At 41.1% G+C, this 21,687-nt stretch overlaps 2 protein-coding genes across 2 annotated transcripts in view; one reads left to right on the top strand and one right to left on the bottom strand.

Moving 5' to 3' along the window:
* COG5 (component of oligomeric golgi complex 5) overlaps window positions 1-21,687 on the bottom strand; it is a 1,436,183-nt gene that overhangs the window by 1,097,895 nt on the left and 316,601 nt on the right. The gene's annotated exons all lie outside the window — the stretch shown is intronic.
* GPR22 (G protein-coupled receptor 22) lies at window positions 13-20,742 on the top strand. Its single transcript, XM_085654127.1, has 2 exons — window positions 13-146; window positions 19,277-20,742. The coding sequence occupies exon 2, from the start codon at window positions 19,302-19,304 to the stop codon at window positions 20,598-20,600; it is 1,299 nt and encodes a 432-aa protein (XP_085510253.1). The 5' UTR covers window positions 13-146; window positions 19,277-19,301; the 3' UTR covers window positions 20,601-20,742.

Here is a 21,687-nt window from a genome sequence, read left to right as displayed (position 1 = left end):
TCTGAGAATGGAGCGTGAAACAGGATTTATCGACATGTTTGTTGCCACGTGAAAAGGAACATTACAACCTGACCTGAAACATCATGGAGCAGTTGGAGAAAAATGGCTACAGGGAGCTAAAAGGCCCGTGATGCAACAGGACAGAGGTACGTCCGGTGTCACGTGAGTCTCAGTTGAAAGTTCATTCAATGACCGAATACTGCCCTGCCAAGATGTGTTTTATTTATCAGTTACCTTTCTCTCCTGACATGTGTTTGTGTGAGACTACAAACCGACCTGAGGTGACAAAAACCCGACGCAGGCTCCCTCCAGTCTGTTTAGAGTAGAATTTGGCACACTGCACATTTTCCATTTCCCTAACTTTTCAGTTTATTCTCGACAGTTCATACCATTACATGTCTTAGCACACCTGCCTGTAATCCCAGTCTGGCGTCTCCCATTTAAAGGCAGCTCCGTTTGTCAAACTGTATATCTGGAAGGGTTCGAACATCAATAGCACGATGTACAGAAAGCGAGCACGACACCGTCTTGCTTAACTTGTATGCAGTGGGGGCTCACTAAGGCATGTGGGGCTGTTCTATTGTGACAGTCAATTCATAATGTGTGTATGAAGTAGCTGCTAATATGAGCACTAGGGAAAGGAACTTCTAGGTGTAGTGAGCCTTTGGGACACTCGGATACGCGACACCATACCGCCATGTGGCATCACCCTGTCTGATGATTAGCGTCTACACACCGACTTCTATTAATAACTAGTGTGATACTAAACGAGGGAGAGCACTGCTCGTGTAAAACGTTTATTTATTTCATTTAATCTTATAAAAATAATAGAGGACGGTGGCTACTCCTTTTATGGACTGTATTTTGCATGGTTATTTCCACAATATTTACACTCAGTAAAGCTTTTCAAATACATAATCATATTGAGTATATTTTGGGGTAGTTTTAACGCACGCACTTTGTAGTCAAGAAATGCACTTCAGCTCTTAAGTTCTCTGATGATCGGTATGATGTAGGCTTCACAATGGTTCCCTTTCCCATAGCCTTGTGTTATGCCTTCGAGCAACATAGCTCGCCACCCGCACCTGAAGCAGATGGGTCCACGGGTGTCATCACCTATGGCTGCAGTGCACCCAATGTGTATACGTTTGAGGTATGCCGTGCATCTGAACGGAGCGACGAGGTAACAAAGAGGGCAGGGCCAACAGGGACAGAGGGCGTGAGCTCAGCAGTCACGTGCCCCCAAGCTGCAGCTCAGTGGCTGAACACCAGGACCTCAGTTGTGCCTTAACTGCTTAATTAGAAGGAAAACATTTCCCTCCCAATGCTATCATTATGCTTCATTATCAGGGCACTTCGCTTACACTGTTCTGATTTTTAGGAAAACAGTATTTGCCTACAAGAAACAAGAGTAAGTAAGGTACTGTTAGCTATAAAATATACACCTCAGGGCGATGCAGAAAGACTCCATGTGACCAGAGCTGTTTAAAACAAAATGAAAAGCTAACAAGCCAGCCATGACACTGGTAATATGAGGAGTGGTGCAACAAATGCTTTCTTCTCGTGACGCGAAAACACTACACTTGGGACACTGGCTCAGTTAAACTGTGATCCACCATTTATAAACTGCGATTATAATAAGTGTACGGAGTTAAAAGAGGGAGTATTACCACAGTATTAACATAATTCCCTAAACTGTGAGCCATGTGGTGGCTCCATGCTACATAGCAATTTCAGTCGTTGGGGGGCTCGTCAATGTAAACAGGGTGGCTAACTAAGCTGGCTTAATTTACACAGTTCGCCGCTAATAGATTAACAAACACTTTTTTGGACTCGGGTGGAAAGTAAGTATGATCTCTTTATATTTATTGGGCTGTTTGCAGGACTTTAAGGTTATCAAGCAAACTGAGCTTTTGGTGCTTACTAAATATAATCACAACCAGCCCAACCCACATATTTGGCTGACAAGCTCACCCCTTTCAGTGGCTCTCATGACACCTGCTGCACACCAGCAGACTGAATCCAAAAAGGTGGGGAGAAACGGAACAGGCCTTCTCTATTTGTGCACCCAAGTTCTGGAACAACATCCTTGTATTCAACCCTCTCCAGTTTGGAAAACAGCTGATGACACACCTCTTTCAAACACACTACATCACAATGGACTAACAGCCCAACACCAATCTCAGAACGCAGCTTCCTTTCCAATCTATCATTGATTGTATCTTTTACTTTGACATTGTACAGAGCTTCACTGTCTCCTTACTAGGTTCATGTTATACAAATGACAAATACATACAGAGATTATATAATTTCTTAGGAGAGGCTCCACTCAAAACTGAGGCATATGTACTATGCATAGGGCAACAGCTATCTGCTTTCTGGGCTTTGCATTTTCTTTGTTACCATTTTACGTTTAGACCTGTATGTCCCAGCATGCAATGAGCTGCTGGCTCAAAGACAGGATAGTCTAAACGTGACACACGTGACAGCTTGGCGTGTGAGACCAACAACCAGTTCATTTCCTGAGTGACCCCTCATTGTTACATAGGGCTACGGACAGTGTGAGATTAAAGAATTACATTCATGACAGTCTGAATTAAAGTGCCAAATGTCATGTTTCCAAAAGCCAACATTGATATTTAGCTTTTTTTGCTTTAACAAAACACACAACCATTAAAATCAATCACGAATCACATGCATTATATGAAAACTCAGAACAGAAAACCTATGGAATTGGAATAAACATACTCTTTACATTTTGACTAAAGATATATAAACAATTAATACTGTGTGCATATTTTTTTAAATCCAGTACATTTTCAAAATTACCACTAAAGCAACGTGTCTAAATAATTTTCTTTTCAAACTTCACCGACTAATGTATGAGGCTATTGCAATGTTTTTTCTGGGCGACCAAACTCCCGATTCTTCTAATGAACTGCACGCCTGTCAAAGTCTATCCAGAGTCTATCCAGATTTGCACTGGGGTTTTCAACAAGTGTGTATGTGAGGCAAATGCCTCAGCAGTATCCTTCAAGAAATGTAAATTATAGCATGTACTTTATTTCTGTTTGTTAAACAATTGCAGCCTGTCACTGCTTTAGCTTTCAAATGCTTTTCATTTAAAATAGAATATGATCTGACAGAGTTGACGCAGCATTTATTTGGATTTCATTTGGAAATCTGTCAAAAATAGATACTAGATCATTCAGCTTTCTTCTTTCAAAAGAGAAAGGCTTAAAAAGCATCGTCTATTACACTCATTTCTTTTTGATTAGATCACTACTGTGGCAGTTAGATGTGTACTTGCACTTGTCTCCGTTTTCACTACTCACCACCTTTCTCCTTTCACTGGATCACAAATGGAGGCGAGTGGCAGGAGTTTGGAACTCCTCACTAACAAGCGGCCAAAGCAAACTCAGCGCCTATCCACACAATAAAATCAGAACTACAACAATGCCACATTAAACACAGTCAGTACAAACTGAACACTCTTGGAGGAAGCAAATCACCAAAGGGCAGACAAAGCCACGACTGCTTCTGCATGAACAAGGTTGCGCCTAGTTCACCTTTCCATCATGATACCTCTTTTCCGTGAGGGATGCCACATTACATTCTCACAAGGTTTCAGGCTAATTCTGTAGTCACCCTTAAAAAAGGCACTGAACCTAAAATAGATGGTCTGAGGATTTTTTGTATTTTTTTTCTTTCGTTTTCTCTCTGTTGCACATAGTTGGAAGCACCGATGCTCCAGTGTACCATACTGGGCTCTTCTCTTTAGGGAAGTATTAAAGCTTTAACATTTGAAGAGAGGTGCTCTTGTATGCCTCTGTCCCACAATCTTACATTTCTCACCAGTCTCCTGCCTCCTTTTGAATTAGGTGTTCTGCCATAAAATATAGGTAGCACATCATATTCCAGTGACGAAGGAGGGGTTGGGGTGTTTATGATAGAGAAAGAAGAAAGACTACAGACTATGAATGAGCATGTTCATTTTCTTTACTCTTTCATTACACTGCTGATCTTTTCTAAATGGTCGGTAAAGGTCTCACAGAATGGGGCATTGGCAGGAGACAATAGCATATGACAGCCCAGAAGTGAGGCATACACCATAAGACAGACTTTCCCGCCAAAAAGAGTCTTCTTGTGTTGAAGAACAATCCAAAGAGTAATGCATACAACATGTGTAAAGAGTCACCGTTTCTGGCTACTTTACATAGTTCAAGATAGCTGCATTCTTCTGGAGAACTACAGATACTGCCTTGGCTCTTAACAAGTGGAAACGAAGTCAGTCAGAAACGGGTACCTCAAAATATACAGGATAAATTGAACAACGGGATAGATCAAGGCAGGGATGTCAGATATTGTTACACAAAAACCCTGGTTAATCTACCATGAGTGAGCAAACCGCCACAAATGAGCTTTGGAGCTCTCACCACGTGTATGATCTTAATGTGAGTGAGGCCAGCAGTGAATAATGAGGAAAAAAATAAATCAGACAATACATCACAAATAAAATAAACTGAATGAAAACAAAACTGTCCTTGTGAAAAATAGTAAAATACTCTTCGGCAGATTAAGTGGGCATAGTCACTGACACTTCAGGTAGAGACTACGACGATGAGAAACAGTGTCTATCACGATAGAAGAGCTGCATAGTAGAATGCCATATGTTAAATGCATTGAGCGTAATAGCAGCAAACTACTTCTCAGGGTGCCACTGAAACCAAGGCTCAATTACTTAGGTAAAAGTCCATCAGAGTACTGCTCGACTTCTACATTCGTTAATGAATAAATGTGGCTAAGCATATACAGATATGTTGCAATAGACAAAACGTAATGTTTTCAGGAATCCATCAAAATTCTGTTTGCTACATACATCGTAATGTGTCACTACTAGAAACAAGAGGAATGATATGCTCGTTTAAGCCATAGAAGGAACCCGAGGTGTATTCCCTCTTGTATCATCTTCTGGTGTGCTCCTTCCTTAAAGCACACTAACTTCACATTAACTTCGAATAGGGTCACACAGTAGTAAGGTAGATGCTCCTGATACAAACTTTTGAAGTTAGCAGTGCTGGTGAAGAGCTGGTACCCTCATCTGACACAGGATGAGCGAATCAGGGGAAAGGAGCATGAACTCGTTTGAGAACCTGTCATGGCGACGCATTACTGGAGCTTTGCGTATCACAGAGGAGTCTTAAAAGCTCTCAAACGTTTGCAATGTTTACTGAACCACGAGTGTAGCAGGAAAGGAGTAAAGAGCTTTACTCAACAGTGGTGAGACAAGAATCTCAAAGGTAGTATTGGTCTTTCGCCTGCCCTTAGGAGCTGGCCAGGGAGAGACTTGACTAACACTCGTATTGAACATTTGTTAATATACTTCACAGGCATGTTCTCATTTATGAAGAGAGTGAAGGAGTTGTTTAAGCTTGTCTACTTCCACATTATCTAATCCTTGAATGTGAACTACAACAAGCAAGGCACTGTTGCACAGAACCCAACTGAATTCTACGTTACCAGAGAGTCAAGTGCACATTTGGTTGGCACATGGCTGTGCTAAGGTCAGACTAACTTAGCATATCTTCCCTTGAAGGTGAAAGCATTTTACAGCCAGGAAAACAGCTATCCCTCTGCTCAATAAAGTGTGTGTTTCAATACCACTGAACTCTCCAATCATACTCTGATCAGTTTGGTATGAGGGTTGCCAGGGAACAAGGGCCCTGGAAGGGTAAATCTAAAGGAGTACTGCTCCTGAGCGATCAAGACAGAGATAACTGCAGCTTACATAGAAGGATCTCCATTTCCAAAGCATCTGGATGCACTACTTGATTTCACTGAGAAAAGAGCAGAGTCTGTGTGTCTATCCTTCTCAATCTGAGACAAGAAACTATATGAACGCACACCAGCAATCACGAAGAATGTGCCCTTTAAGATAGACTGTAGCCCCTGTTTAAGCAATCAGTTGGTGGTATTTAGAATAGTTACCGTGAAACACGGCCTTTCTGAGGGAATAACTCTCCACCAAAAAGTGTAATAAATCCAGATTAGAAAGAAAGGTTTACTCTAACTGGAAACGTGGCAGAGTGTTTGGCTGAGGTGGAGTGCTGATCAACCAGCTGTCCAGGCAGGGGCACAGATGGGCGATTATAGCTGACAACACCTTGGCCAACATCATGCCAGGGGCAGAGCTAGGCCAGATGGCAAGGATCTGTACTGATTATGAAAGTCTCCACAAATCCGTGGGTTGTACTCTATTCTTACTAAGGCATACAAAAATGCCTCAGTGGGGCCATCTAGAAGATCAAACCCATTGAGTGCATTATAGCCACGATTTTGGGATGAATGAACTATAAATTTGACAATGAAAATTCCAATTTTTTATTTGTAATAACTACAAGCATTTGCAATGCAATAGGTCTCGCATTTGTTAAAGTTCTAGCTGTTGGCATTGAAAATAATGTTTTTTACTTTTGTTTACAGTGGATCAATGATGTACATTAGTATCAAAGCATAGAAAGAAACAATAGGATTCATGTGTCCCTCCCTTAGAAGAACCCCCATAATACCTGTGCTGTAATTTCGGAATACCACTGATCTATGGGGGAAGCTCAACTTGTGGTGTCTGTAGCTCTTCTAGCATTGCTGCCCAGACCCTCATATAATCCACTAGTTTTTCATCTCTACATGTCTTTCTCATGCGACACCCCTCAGAATTTATCCATTCAGCCATATCCCTTAGCCAATCTTTGATTTTCGACTGTTTTGGAGGCAAACATTCTATTACAATCCTACGTTTTGCTAACGTCAGCCCCAGGACAAAGAATCTTCTGCTTTTTTTCTTCTTTCTAAAGGAAATATGTCCCAATAGGCATTGGCTCATTTCTCGGAGGATCCCCCACGCTGTGGCCACATTCAGTCTGTTCATCACACTTATTGCCAGTAATTATCTATGTTCGAGCATCTCCATAGTATATGTAAGAAATTGACAGCCTGTCCCCATGGTGGGAGCAATCCGGTGAACGCTCCAAGTTCATGGTGTGTAATCTACTGGGAGCAAGATATACATGGCAAATCAAATTATATTGCAACAGTTTGAACCGCACATTGGTGGAACTGGCTTTTACCCCCTCGTATAATACCTTCGCAAACTACACAAGGTTGTAGAGAAAGATTACTATGACTAATTAGTTATTCTTGTACGGAGTGTCAATAACTGCGAATAGAAAGCCACAAAAGGCTTCTATAAGCTTCATTCAAATGCGAAAAAACAGTTGACACCACAACTAAAAGCAGTCAAAAGTAATATTTCAGCATTACCATTGAGAAAAATAACTGGAATAAAAGGTTTCTCGGGTGTTGATGTTGAATGCCATACAGCTCTTATTAGAAGGGATGTTCTTAGCTTCCTCTTGTAATTTGGGGGAGACCCCCCTCAATCACACTACTCCTCGTTGATCATTTTTTGGGTGAGAAGGACCTCCTTTAGGAGGTGGAGCTGGTAGGGGGAGATCTGAAAGTAGGGAAAACTAAGGGATAGAGAGGCTGGCCTCAAGTAGAGGGAAAATGCTGTGAGGTAAACTCAGATATTTAGCTATGTTTTGCAGGAATTACTCTAGCAAAGGAATGCACTCACATTCCACACTCATACTCTTTGCATCACTCAGACTGGGAAACCTTACTGGCACGCACTTCCCAACATATATAAAGCTTAAATCTCTATATATTATTCACACAGCCATCCACACATTATGACTATCTCCCAAACAAACTCCCATCGCTAGCCTGTCCCATACCTCCTGCAGTAGCAATCAATTGGTCACAGAAGTTCTCAAACCCAGGAAGAAAAATGAAGTGGGACTTTTCATCACTTTCACCTATACTCTAAAACCATTTTCTACTGCATCCAACACTGAGCATTTTCGTCTCAAAAGAAACTCTAGATCCATCTCTGCTGGCTACATCTGTATCACATGGATATCAACTCTAAAAAATAATCTGCAATGAAATAACGTAAAGTAAATTAACTATGAAACCTTTACACTCTGTATAACTTATAAAGCTGGCAAACTTGCTGCAGCGATTGAATCTGATTATGCTCTATTACTCCTGCATTCCAATCCAAAGTGCTATCTTCCTTTGTAACCACCCGTCCACGTTTCTATGTCCTGCGTGCAGCAATAGGCATGATCATTCAACTACCTTACGTGAAGCAATGCACCCCAGGCTTAAGCCTGATCTTTAAAAACTCTAAAAATAATTTTTTTTAAATCTGACTGCAGGGTAAGCAAAATCTATGTAGGAAATTAGCACATTCCATCTATGGGATAAATGTGAAGACCCCACGGGTGCTAAATATAGACCCAACATCTGTGATGGCAGGTGCAAGTGTTGTAGCTGGACCCTGAAGTTTTGTATATTGAGAAATGTTTTATATTACTGGCCACTGGCGCTGCAGCTGTGTATTCTAAAGTCCTCTTAGGTAGATTGACCTTGATTTTAGAAAGTAAGGGTATTTTATCTAATGCACAATACGGCTTTAGAGCCAATAGAGGAACTTTAGACCAGTGCCTAAACCTAGAATTAATCCTAAATAAATATGTAATCGCCAAGGGGGGTTCATTGTACATGGCCTTTATGGATCTCTCCTCAGCTTTTGACCTGGTCAATAGGTCGAAGCTGTGGGGGATCCTTTTGGCTGTGGGACTTGACCCCCCTTTGGTTGAATACCTAGCTGAGCTACACAAGGACCTTATGACCTCAGTTAGAGTCACTAGGGAAGGAAGATGCACTTGTCATTTCAGGTCAGAGAGGGGGGTTAGGCAAGGGTGTATACTCGCCCCCCTCCTCTTCACTTTATACATAAATGACCTTGAGGCAGTAATGTCAAAATCCCATAGTGACATCCCGCGTGCAGGTGAGACAAAGATACCCGTCCTCCTGTACGCGGACGATGCTGTTCTTTTAGCACGCTCCGGAGTTGCGTTGAACAAACTTCTTACTTCCTTTGGAGTTTTCATGTCATCTTTGGACATGAAAATTAACACAGAAAAATCACATGTAATGATTGCTGGATCCACAGGTAGGAAAAGAAAGTCGCTAACATTTTATTGCGCAGGGAAGGAGGTTTAGAGAGTTCCCTCTTTTCCATACCTGGGCGTGACCTTCGATGAAAAGGGCACCTGGGGCCCCCAGCTTTTGGTTAAAAGCAGCGCTGTCGCTAGAGCGGCCGCAGGGCTGCTAGGTTTTGCTAAAAAACTGGGCGCCCGCCCCATGGAAAGTATCATCAAAGTTTATAAAGCAAAATGTTTGTCAGTCGCCCACTATGGCTCTGCTATTTGGGGATATACTAGCTCTGCCAAAATACAGAACGTAGAAAATAAATTTTTGAGATCTCTGCTTTCTGTTCCCCAATCAACTCCGATCTTTTCACTGCATACAGAGTTAGGTTTGGGCTACATATCCGATACCCTAAAATTAGCTCCAGTGATTGGCTGGTTAAAAACTTGGCTCAACCAGGAGCTTACTCTAAATCATATCATTTTAAAAGATTGTTTAGCCCTGGATAGAGCCCTTAACATTCCATGGGTAAGACATGTGAAAATCCAGCTTACCCTAGCAGGTCGTCCGGAGCTTTTCTCATCTCCAGATGGAATAACCCATGAAGACTTAAAATCAGTCAAAAACACTGTCAAACTTATATTGTCTGGAGAGGGAAGAAACAGAGCTGAAAAAAATCATGGTAAGGAAACACTGTATGCTTTCCTCTGCCCCAGGAATGGAACCATACCTTTTGTCGGTTACAAACCCTTACCACCGTTTTCTCCTAAAAAGATTTCGTTTTGATTTAATTCATTTTATTCTGGGCGATTTTAGAACCTGGGCTAGACCTGATGATGCTGAACCATGTGACTGCGATCATTTTTCAACGCAGGACACAATGCACTTTATTATGTTTTGCGGTCATTATATTGAGATTAGAAAAAGATATTTGTTCCCTATTTTACGTAATCAGGGCTTCATTCAGGTAAAACCAGCCCTGCTGTTTTTGCAACTTCTTCCTAACACAAAAGTAGCTTTTTCAGTTGCTAGTTTTTTAGTTGCAGGAGCACGTTTAAACAAGCATCGTACAAGGCACAGGCACTTTATCTCTGAAAAATGAATTCTCTCTTTACTCATTTACTTAAATGAGCTTGTATTTTAATAAACCCTTCTTTTTATCTTTTTTAAATATTTATGCACATTTTATTGTAAAATTTAGTGTTTTTTTTTTATATAATGATTGTTTGTAAAAATTTGTGATCTGATGAAATGGTGACATGTACTTTTGCTCGTTCTTTTATGATTTTTAATAATCGAATAAAGATAATTGACTGACTGACTGACCATAGGAGCAGTCTGCCCAATAAAAAGTGTAGACCTGGGAGGAGCGAAAGACCTCAAATACACAGGTGAAGATATGGCAGAAGAGGTTTGCAAAACACAGCCAAGAATTGGTTATTTGGAAAAATTGAAAAGAGACAGAAAGAAAACAGAACAGTGGTCGGTCTTTGAAGCGGTCAGACTTGCTCAAAATTTGATGTTCGATAATTAGAAAATGAGAAATGTACAGAGGTATTGTACCCAGGAAGCTAGATGTAACTTTCCTAACTGCAGTATTGACTGTACTGAGTTTGTGGATGTAGTAGATAAAGAACTTTGCAATGATTATCACAGCCGGGAGTAGGGGTCCCTAAAGGCACTTGCTTCTTGAAAAATGGCTGCTCTTTGGGTTGTTACAGAGTGGCTGTTCAAGGGAACCACTCTGGAACACTGCATCTCAACGCACTATGATGCTGGAATCACACTTTTGATGGATTGGGGTGAAGTCCAATCAACAGCTAGACACCAGGACCAGAATGAACTACCAGGAGCCTGGAGTGAGCTCATTTCACTTTACAACAAAGGGAAAGAGGCACCACTTGATGAAACTCCTCTGTTATTGAATTAAAGCCTGATTTACTTAAGGCTTCTTCTGCCAATATATGTGAGTCACCAGTGATGGGCATTCTCTGAGGCTATTGTCCACAAATAGGGAAATAACTGCCCAAAGACTGCCAAATGTTTTGAAACTCACACTCGCCACCCAGTTCTGCTATCTAATTTAAGATGTGCCAGTGGGGGTGTGGACCGCTGCTATGGTTAATTAATGCACCAGGTGCTGACATAGTAAACTGGAAACCTAATTGGCCAGAGGAATGAAGTCTTCATGCACAATATCATCAATTAAAGATCACAATGACGTTTGAATGTTAAGAGTCTTCAAGAATTCCTCATAAAGCAGAATGACCAGTTGAACACTATATTTCAATGTATCTGTTTAATCGGCCTGCAGTACACCACCCACTGCTCAGTTTTCTAAAACGATCTCTAAGAATTAAGTTATAAAATTAGCCTAAGGCATAATGGAAATATAAAAAAAAAATGAAGTGAGAATAGGGTCATGTCCTATAAAAATACAAGCACTTAATAGAATCATTGTTGCCTTGGTTACTGAATTTGACAAAGTCTCACAAGTGGGCTATCATGAGAAAATTAAAAGGAAAGATTTCTCAAGCCAGCAGCCCTAGGATCTGAATGTGTACACACCAATATGCAGCTTTTCTAATCTCCAGTAACAAAACATGTCTGGTGGAAGCAAATTAGGCTGCTTCAAGTACAGTAAAATGAGTCGATTGTCCTCAAGTGTCCAGCTGCTTGGCAACATCAAAGGACTTTATCAAATTAATTGACCTCTTCTGAAACAGAATTTTCCATGCTGTTTTATGACAAAGCTCTAAGAGACCAAGTAACTGAGGACGGTGAGCTGTACAAAAACTGTATAAAAACCTAATCATAATTTCAAAAATGTCTTCTTGTAGGTTAGGACTGCGCAGTAGAGATCTACAAGAATAAGATTTTTAGGACAACCACTCATTATGTAATAGATTCCATTTAGTTCTGATGTATTTAAATTTATCACGTGGATATCCTGTAAATGTGGTATAGATCTGGCCCTACTGGACGTTCGTTGGGACATGCCAATTCCAAAAGAAGAGGAAAGCATTTCGGTTTTCATGACCCTTTGTTGTACAATCCTTGACAAAGTGAAAAATAATTTCACTACATGTTTGTTAACTTTAAGCAATACATCTGTTGTGTTCAAATTTACCAGTTAATGCCCGGACAACATCACTCAAAACTGCAACACTCCAAGAGCATGTGTAAAAAGGGTATTATGTTTGAGATAATCAATAAAAGTAAAATGCCTACGAAGTAGGCACTAACAGACACTTTGCAAGACCTTTAAATAAGTAACGCAACCTATAAAAGTGTAAATGAATGGTTCAGAGTGCAACATATTGAAATAACGCTTAAGTTCAAATGACCATGGGTTCCAAGGTTCAGCTGCCCATGCACAACTTATATAATTTGTCATAAATACTAAAAGGAGTGGGTAATGGGCTGGGAAAAGGCTCCACCATAAGTTGAGATGGTTCTTCAAGAAGTACAAGATGTTCACTTGCTGCAAATAACCCTGAGGGTTTTGTATGGTGCACACATCTCACACTCAAACGTAAAACAAGCCAGTCATAAACCTACCCTTGTCACAGGCATGCTTTGAAAGTATGGAACTTAAACGCAAGATGTCAAAGAAGGTTAGTGCAAGAATTGCAAGAATCATTCAGATAGCATGTCCCACAAGTGTCAAATAATACAACATTCTTCTCTTCTACTATGTTTAACAGAAGTAAAAGAGCCTGCCCTTGAATCTAAGCAGCCGTTTTTGACCCACTCTACTGAGGCACAGAAACATCAGTGCTCTGAAAACAGCTCAGATGCACACATAAAACAATGTTCTGAAATAGATCGCTCCTGAAAGATAAACCTAAGCGATGAACTACAGCACAATGCACAGAAAGATCTGTACTATGAAGTACATCATGAGGATCAGAAAGTAATAGTTTATGAAACACATCTCTGATGCATAGAAAAACCTAATCTGTGAAATAAATCCCACATGCAGAAAAGGATCATTACTACCATGAATCAGATCCATGGCTGCATGAAAATCCTTTTTAACCTATTCACATGAAAGAGAAATAATGATCCAGTCATAGATAAGGGAATCCAACTGAAAATGCCTCATAAGATGGAGAAGTATACTTTTCCAGAACACAAACAGCTGCTTTAGGTGAGTTAATGCACTTCAATAGTACACTAGAGAACGCTGGCATAACAGCTTAATTTTAAAAGCAAGGATATAGGGATCCTAGGTGTAAAGAAATGGGCTGATTATTCTAGGAGACAAGGCTCTTCGAAAACCACTGATTATTCCAACTACAGTATTGGCTATGTGCTGGAATCAAAATACCAGTGTCTGAGAAGTAAAGGGCGCTGCGAAGTGATTTCTGAACTGGTGATGTAAGGTATGCAGGACCAATATAGTTAATACAATTATTCATAAGCAAGTAATTTAGGTGCAACTCTGCCCTCAGCCCTTATGGAGCACAGTGGGCGTTTTTCTGGGGAAACATGTTTCCAGCTCTTTAGCTTGGCACATAAGTGTAACCCAAATTCCTGCGGTAGTTTTAATAGTTGTATTCATTTCAAAATTCCTTATCATAGCGCTTTGCTACAGTTTATCTGAAACATCACCAAATTAAATAGCTTCAAAAAGGTTTTTTCCTGACGAAATTCCCTTGGTGGTCAAGGACAATTTCTCATTCTATATGCATCTACATGCTTTATTCTGTATGGTAGTATGACCTTCCAATATTCGAGGATCATCTCGGTGTGCAAAACGTTAAACTGAACAGACTGGAAACCATTGGCTCTAAAAGGACTTTATGAATCCACGGATGTAACACTCGAGATTCTCTAGTACCTATTCTTACCCCTTTGGTGTCTACCTGCTCCATATTACCTTTTTCCTAACACCTGCAAAATCAGACCACACCTGAAGAGGTTTGATGGCATATCAAGCACCACTGATTATGCAAGCACAAATACAAGTTTATGCACAAGATGGTATGTAGGCTAACTGCAGTAAGGACAACTTCTCCAAACAATTCTGTGAAGTAGCTCAAAACACGCCAGTCACATGTATAAGACACATCCAGGAACAATAGGTTGAGTTTAAATCCCATAAACAATGTTTAGCAATAACAAGGGGTCATTTTGAATTCTAGTTCACACAACGAAAGCCATCTGTAACATTATCACAGGCCACTGCAATGTTATGTTAACTGTTTTTATATTTTAGAAGAAACCTTCTGCATTTACTTGGCTTTGTGGCGTTTCTGGTGGGCAGCCTTAGGTCTTTGAATTGGAGATTTTTCAAACGAAGTCAACCTTCTCTTAGACTAGTGAGTGTGGGGTTTGTTTTTTGAGGGATCTCCAATCATTGCTGGAGCTAGAAATGGAGACTTTCAAAGTCAGCCAACCAAAGCTTCCCCCAGATGAAGGCCTTGCATGCCTCCCAGATGGAAAATGTAGATGCCGAGCCTGTAATCTTCTATAGGAAATCCTAAGATTAGCTCGCATAACCGCAATCCACCCATCATCAGTTAATAAAGCATTATCTAGCGCCCATTGTGGATGCTCAGCCGGATTGATGTTTGCCCTTAGTTCCGTCACCAGAACAGAGTGGTCTGAGAAATGGTTTGTGAGTATGAAAGATTTCCCTCTAACCCATTGGTGTGAAATTAAGAAAAAGTAATCCTTAAGGCTGTATTCAACCTTTTGGAAAAGCAGGTGTACTCCTGAATGTTTGGGGTCTTGTGTTCTCCAGGGATCCACCAAGGTGAGATCTCAACCAATTTTAGCCAGTAATTTACAAGCCCTATGGGTTTATTTGGGCTTTATTCTTACGAGATGAGTTCAGTTTTATGTCCTGTAAAATATTAAAGTCCCACCCTAGCACCAATAAGCCAGGAAGTGGATTGAGTGCATTATAGAGTTCTTCATGAGCGGCTGTGTCATCTTCTATTGGGTCGTAAAAGCTAACCATGTGGAAGGTCTGATTTTCTACTTTCATACTTACTATAATCCACCTTGCCCTAGGATCTCTTGTGCCCTAACAGACTTCACCCAAACAGTTAAGTGTAATCAAAATTACTGCTGCCCTGGCAGATGCGAAAAAAGCTTGGGAAATGAAGCTTGGCATTTAAAGCATTGTAATTGTACCCTGAGGTGGGTTTGCTGAAGTAGAATTATTTTTACTTGGGCTGACATAAGCCTCTGAAGTGCAGATTTGAGCTTGATTTAATTGCCTACCCCACTGACATTACATGAAGCTATCCTAATAAATTGTCTATCTCCCCAAGGAGCTTTTGAAGTCATTTAGCCCCCTTGGCTGTCCCACTTCTAAAACTTTGCCTCCCTTTAGAGTATGCAGCCTTTTACAAAAAATTGTGAGGTGCTTAAGCCTATAAACCCCAAAATAGTGCCCCTTTTGATCCAATCTTTTCTACCTGTGTTTCTACCTGTATTTTCCCCACTTCTCAGCCCCAGGTGACCCACCTCCCCCTCGCTACCACTCTTGGAGCACTACCGTCATGGGCTCCCTGCTGGGTGCTGACCCACCCCATCTACTTCCCCTTATGCATAATTTGGTATGGCACTCTCTGTGCCCTTCCCTGAGGGAAGCAACAAGATGGCTATATTATTGAGAATTTAACCCAGCGCTAGTTACTGGAACATGCAACTCTATGGTCCCTGCTATGAAAAAACACACAATACTGCTTTGCCAATTATCTCATATCATGGGCAATTCAAAAGTATTACCTGCAAAGGTTGCTCCCTCTGCATCCCCCCCTCCTCCCTGATTGAATATCAGAAACATCTTTCCCTGGTCGACCGACTGAAATACGCGAGTCCGTCCTTTAAAGAGACTTCAAGCTTGGATTGTTGGCCAATACCGGCTGGAGCTCCTAGATGTTTGAAATTGTCAGTTAGTCCCACAAACTCACGACGCCGCTGTGACGCCAGGATCAACAGGTCTGAAAATATACAAAAGGAGAAGTTATACGTGGTAGTAAAGGATTTATTCTTGATTGCCTGGGACAGGACCTGTTCTTTAATCCATACATCACCAAAGTTGACCAGGATTGTTTGGGGATATTTTGCGTTGGTAGATCGAACTGCTGGGACCCGATGAGACAGGGCGGTAGTTAGGTCCCCCCTGCCGATTTGTCTAGAAGCACATGCTGATAGATCAGATCCAAAATAAGCTTTGTAACAGATTGGCCTGCTTCCCAATCCTCCAGTATGCCTACACATATCAGATTGGTACGTTGGGCTCTGTTTTTGTCATCATTCAGTTTGAATTGGAGGTCATCTAACTATACTCGGATTATCAAATAGGTCCCTTCTTGTTTACTGCTTGTGTCCTACAGGGTAGATACCCTCGGATCCACCTGGGTTATACAAGAAGAGAGTTGTTGAATACTGTCATTAATCTGACCCAGCTGCGCATTAGTTGTTCAATGGGCATTTTCTTCAGACAGCTTCATTTCGTGGAGTTCACTTAAGATCTGGTTCAACATTGTTTCGATGGAGGGTAGCTGGAGTGGATTAGGTATTGTATTGACCTGACTCCCAAGTTGGCTGGTACTCATATTCATAGATGATCCATCATCTAATGCGACTGCCAAATTTGTGCTCTGCTGACCTGCTTTTGCTTGAGTCTGGTCCATCACATTCTCTTTCTGACCCCACTTAGAGCCCTCAAATGTAAACAGAGGGCATGTCAGTTTATCTTTGCCTGCTAATGGATCCTCAAGCATAGCTTTTGGCTGGCCACAAAGAAGTCTACTGTGCAAATGCCGGAGGGAGAGATGTCAGAACTTGACGAAGAGTCCATTATGTCCTCAATCTTCCGAGGTGGGTTGTGCCACGACGTGTCAGAGAAGCTGGCCTGCTGAGTTGTCGCCTGCGACCGAGTTTTGCTTATTTAGTCTTTCACCAGCTGATTGCGCCCCTTATCTTCTTTAGGATTTTTGAGAGTTTGGTTGCTCATTGAAGAGTCTCTTGAGATAAGTTTAATTGGAGAGCTGTGGAGTTTGCCAATTGGTTGCTGCTTAGGGGCTTCAAGGAACTGTGGGGGACGCAGGAGTTTTTTTAGGGAAGCAACATCTATGCTGCACAGACCGCTTTCGCATTTCTCCCGTTATTCCTCCACCTGAGATGGGATCTAAATTCCTTCCTCACGCTGCTTCAACTCCTTCTCCGTTCATCTATTTCAGATAACAATGTGTAGTTACGTTATTGCACCTCCCAGTGTGGTTAACGAGGTCACCAGTCTTGCTTAAATCAAACAAGGGTTTTTCGTGTTGATATCTATCTTCCCTGTGTTGCATTCGCCAGGAATGTATGGCCACTTGTTTAAAGCACCTTGGGGGGCAGGTGGAAGAAACCAATTTCTAATGCATGCCACAGTGGTAGGGAAGGGGGAAGGGCAGATCAGACTTTGGCTGCCTTGCCTGGTCAGTCCCTTTCTTGTAAGCAAAGCCTACCTTCTGAGGCCCCCTTCTATCCAGCGGCCCCACGTGTTGTCTTCTGGCAGCAGCACCCTCAGATCAAATCAACAGCCCGAGGTAGAACACTAACCTCGGTGCTGCAACACAGGTATCGCAAATGCGATGGACGCGTGTGGCATAAAGCAGTCGTCAGTACGGGGCAAAGAGCGATCCCGCTCTCTTCCACCTCAACTCGTCACTCTCCAACTGGTGTCACCCGAAACCAGCACTATCCGACAGTAAGAGTGGGGAATTGGCCGGGGAATTTAAAATGCAGCCAGTCTTAAACGGGCTGTTACTGGGCACAATAGGTCTCTCTACGGGCTTGCATTGAGTAAGTAAGCGCTTGGATGTTATATTGTGCTACTCGTTGTGAAAAGCAGCCTCGATGCTTACCTCCGTAGTCAGTCACTATCAGTGCTGGTTCCTGTTTCAGCGTGCTCCTTGGCAGTAATGTTTGCGCTGCGCTATGCGTCACCCTTCTTGCTGCTGCCTCCTCAGAAGCACACACAACCACGGAGCATGATGGGAGCTCTACATGGTTTGGCCCGAATGAGGAGGTTTATCTTTGACAGCAAACTCAATGAACCAACTGATTGTTAGTTTTGTGAATTACTGTAGGGAAAAGGAATTTCTCATAAATGTGTTGAATACAAACGTCATACTCATAAAGCTAGCCCCTCCTCATAGAAAACAATTGTGTGGTTAGGGGTGTTTGGGAGTAGGGGGGTTTTGGAGATAGAGAGGGTGTAGATATAAAACTGTAGATGCATGGAACAAACAGCAGATAGAACAAAGCTCCGGTTCAAATGTTGATGACACCACATGGGCGAGAAATAGAGCATGCGACGAGAATGTAAAATCGTTTACGTAAATAGCTTCGACTAACATCCACACATAGAAAAGGTGAAGAATACTTTAAAACAAACGTCTTGTGCCATAATGTGATTTAAGCACAAGATTGGCAGCTTTAAAAGCTCACAACAGCAGTTCATGCCACAAAGTTTGGTATTCTAACTACCAATTACGTTGACATCAAAAGAACTATTGGGTGCACCCTACTTATATTTAATATATTTGGAGGCACGACATACTCTATGTGAAGTTTAGACAGGGTATTCTTCCAGCTAGAAAGCACCAAGCAAAGTGTGGTAAATTACCCTTAAGTGATCTCTGTAACACTAAATTTTGGAGGGAAACACACCATACTGCAATTTATGCTAGCATAAAGATTTAGAACAGACCTTAGAAATGCCTTTCAACACTAATTAAAAAGTTTGGTCTGAAACTCACATGGAAGCCATAAAGCTCTTTGATCGAATAATGTGCCTCGAGTTTATTTCCTGGTATCTTCCTATATATGGATTTCCTGGCTGACATTTGAGAAAAGGTGCATAGTGGATGTATAAATACATTATAATTCTTTTTATTGCTTATTTTAAACATTTTGAAATGTAGGTGTCTATAAAGAGACTGACTTTAAATAGGCCACGCACTGGTCAGTTTTTGCATGGATTTTTAAATTACTGTGACAATTTGTGGTGCACTTTGGATGCCAATCTTTAAAAAACACTTGTGCAAAAGATTATGTTAATTGCTTTTAATTGTGAAAACGTAATGATTTATTGCTGTGATATTCATAGTTGTTGCATTCGCTATAAACAGAGATTTTTGCAAATAATGAACACCATTTCAAAGTCAAACCAATCAATGTTTGGTTTCCATTCACCTTTCAGGAAACAACCCAACTGTTCGAAGAGGATGTGTTTCTCGTTCTTGCTGGAAGTCACCATGCAATCTGAATTGAACATTACAGTGCGAGATGACACTGGTTACATCAACAATATGTACCGGCCACTTCCATATCCACTGAGCTTCCAAGTCTCCCTCACAGTGTTTCTGATGCTAGAAATAGTTCTGGGCCTTAGCAGCAACCTCACTGTTTTGGTCCTCTACTGTATGAAGTCCAATCTTATCAATTCAGTCAGTAATATCATCACTATGAACCTTCATGTGCTTGACGTGATCATCTGTGTAGGGTGCATCCCTCTGACAATAGTTATACTCCTGTTGTCACTGGAGAGGAACACTGCTCTGATCTGCTGCTTTCACGAGGCATGTGTCTCGTTCGCTAGTGTGTCCAGTGCAGTCAATGTTTTCGCCATAACTCTGGACCGATATGACATCTCTGTAAAACCGGCCAATCGCATTCTGACAATGGGAAGGGCTGTGATATTAATGACCTCAACATGGATTGTGTCCTTCTTCGCTTTTCTCATTCCCTTCATAGAAGTCAGCTTCTTCAGCTTACAGACTGAGGCAACATGGGAAAACAAGACCCTTTTGTGTGTCAGCACAAATGAGTACCACACTGAACTGGGGATGTACTACCATCTGCTTGTACAGATTCCAATCTTTTTTTTCACTGTTATCGTAATGCTAATCACTTACTACAAAATACTCCAGGCATTGAACATACGAATAGGTACAAGGTTTTCTACAGGTCAAAAGAAAAAAGCCAGGAAAAAAAAAACAATTTCCCTGACAACACAGCATGAGACCACAGATGTGTCACAAAGCAGTGGCGGACGGAATGTGGTTTTCGGAGTAAGGACTTCAGTGTCTGTCATCATTGCTCTACGGCGAGCAGTAAAGAGACACCGCGAGAGACGCGAGAAGCAGAAAAGGGTCTTCAGAATGTCTTTGCTGATCATTTCAACATTTCTACTTTGCTGGACGCCACTTTCCATATTAAACACTATTATTTTATGTTTGGGTCCAAGTGACCTCTTGGTGAAGCTGAGATTGTGTTTTCTCGTCATGGCATATGGTACTACTATATTTCATCCATTATTGTATGCATTCACAAGGCAGAAATTCCAGAAGGTCTTGAAAAGCAAAATGAAGAAGCGTGTGGTCTCAATAGTGGAGGCAGACCCCATGCCTAACAACGCAGTGATACACAACTCTTGGATCGAACCTAAACGAAGCAAGAAGATCATGTTTGAGGACAGCGAAGCACGGCAGAAATGTCTAGCACCTCAGGTTGTCACTGACTAATACACAAGACAGTTTACATCAATCACTAAGGGCAAACGCAAAACGCAAAATTACATGGCTGCCAGATAAGCAGACACAGGTTTTTAAGAATTGTACATTTTGCAATATAAATGTTGAAATAGGTAAGATTATAGATTCAGTTTCCTCAGTAAGTATTGTAATTGTCGCATGGCAATTTGTTACAGTAATACAGTGATTATTTTTTCAATACTATATTCACCGCAAGACATTTATGTATAGCTCATATTTTTTAAAACAAAATAACAATAAACAGCCTTAAAATAATCAACATCTCGGAAATTCAAATAGTATCATTGGTCTACTTAAAGTACTCATTAAATGTACGAATTTGCAAATGCTACGACACACGTATTTAGGTCAATAGTTGGACGCCTGCAAAAATACTTGTTCCTAGTTTGACATGTATCACAAGAATGCTGATTGAGTAAATGCTCACTTGATTGTGTGTGGATTCTATAATGTTTTTTAATTTTCCTTTGCTACTTTATTCTACATGTAGCATTCACTGACCTATATAGGCGTGACATCTTTAACATATGCAGGTAGGTCAATGGTCCTTCCTTATAATACCTCTTTTATTCTATACGTTTTAAAATGTGTCTGGAGTTCAGTGCTTTGTGAGAAAAAAATGTCACAATACTGACATGAACATACATTTGAATAAAGAACCAACATGGAACTAACGACCTTCCAAATGCTCACGCTCTCAGTAGGATAAATAAAAACATGCTGAAAAGAACCACACCCATAAAAAAGAAACACACACATTGCAACATCACAGTCACTGCATTTCCCAGATCATAAAGTTCTAAACTCCTCGGAGATAGAAAACTACAAATGAAGTTGTGGCAGTAAATGGCCTTCTGAGCATCATGTTAGTTGACGTTTGGGTGCAAAACAATCCTGGCTGACTGAGCTAACATAAAGGAAGCTGCATTTACGCAGTCACAGGAAAGCAAGGCCAGGAAAGTGAAGCTTGTCTTATGCCAGGACATAAGAAATATAAATAAATAGTTTTAGGGATTTCCTGGTGGATATAGCAGTTATTTAACTAGTGCCAAGGTCC

The sequence above is a fragment of the Triturus cristatus genome, chromosome 4_1 (assembly GCF_964204655.1).
Source record: "Triturus cristatus chromosome 4_1, aTriCri1.1, whole genome shotgun sequence".
NCBI classification, from domain to species: Eukaryota; Metazoa; Chordata; class Amphibia; order Caudata; family Salamandridae; genus Triturus; species Triturus cristatus.
Note: the sequence above shows the minus strand (reverse complement) of the source record. Positions and strands in the feature narration are given on the sequence as shown.

Bases quoted from the DNA above. Each gene is read 5' to 3' on its own strand.
- GPR22 (XM_085654127.1), top strand. From the start codon at position 19,302: ATGTGTTTCTCGTTCTTGCTGGAAGTCACCATGCAATCTGAATTGAAC.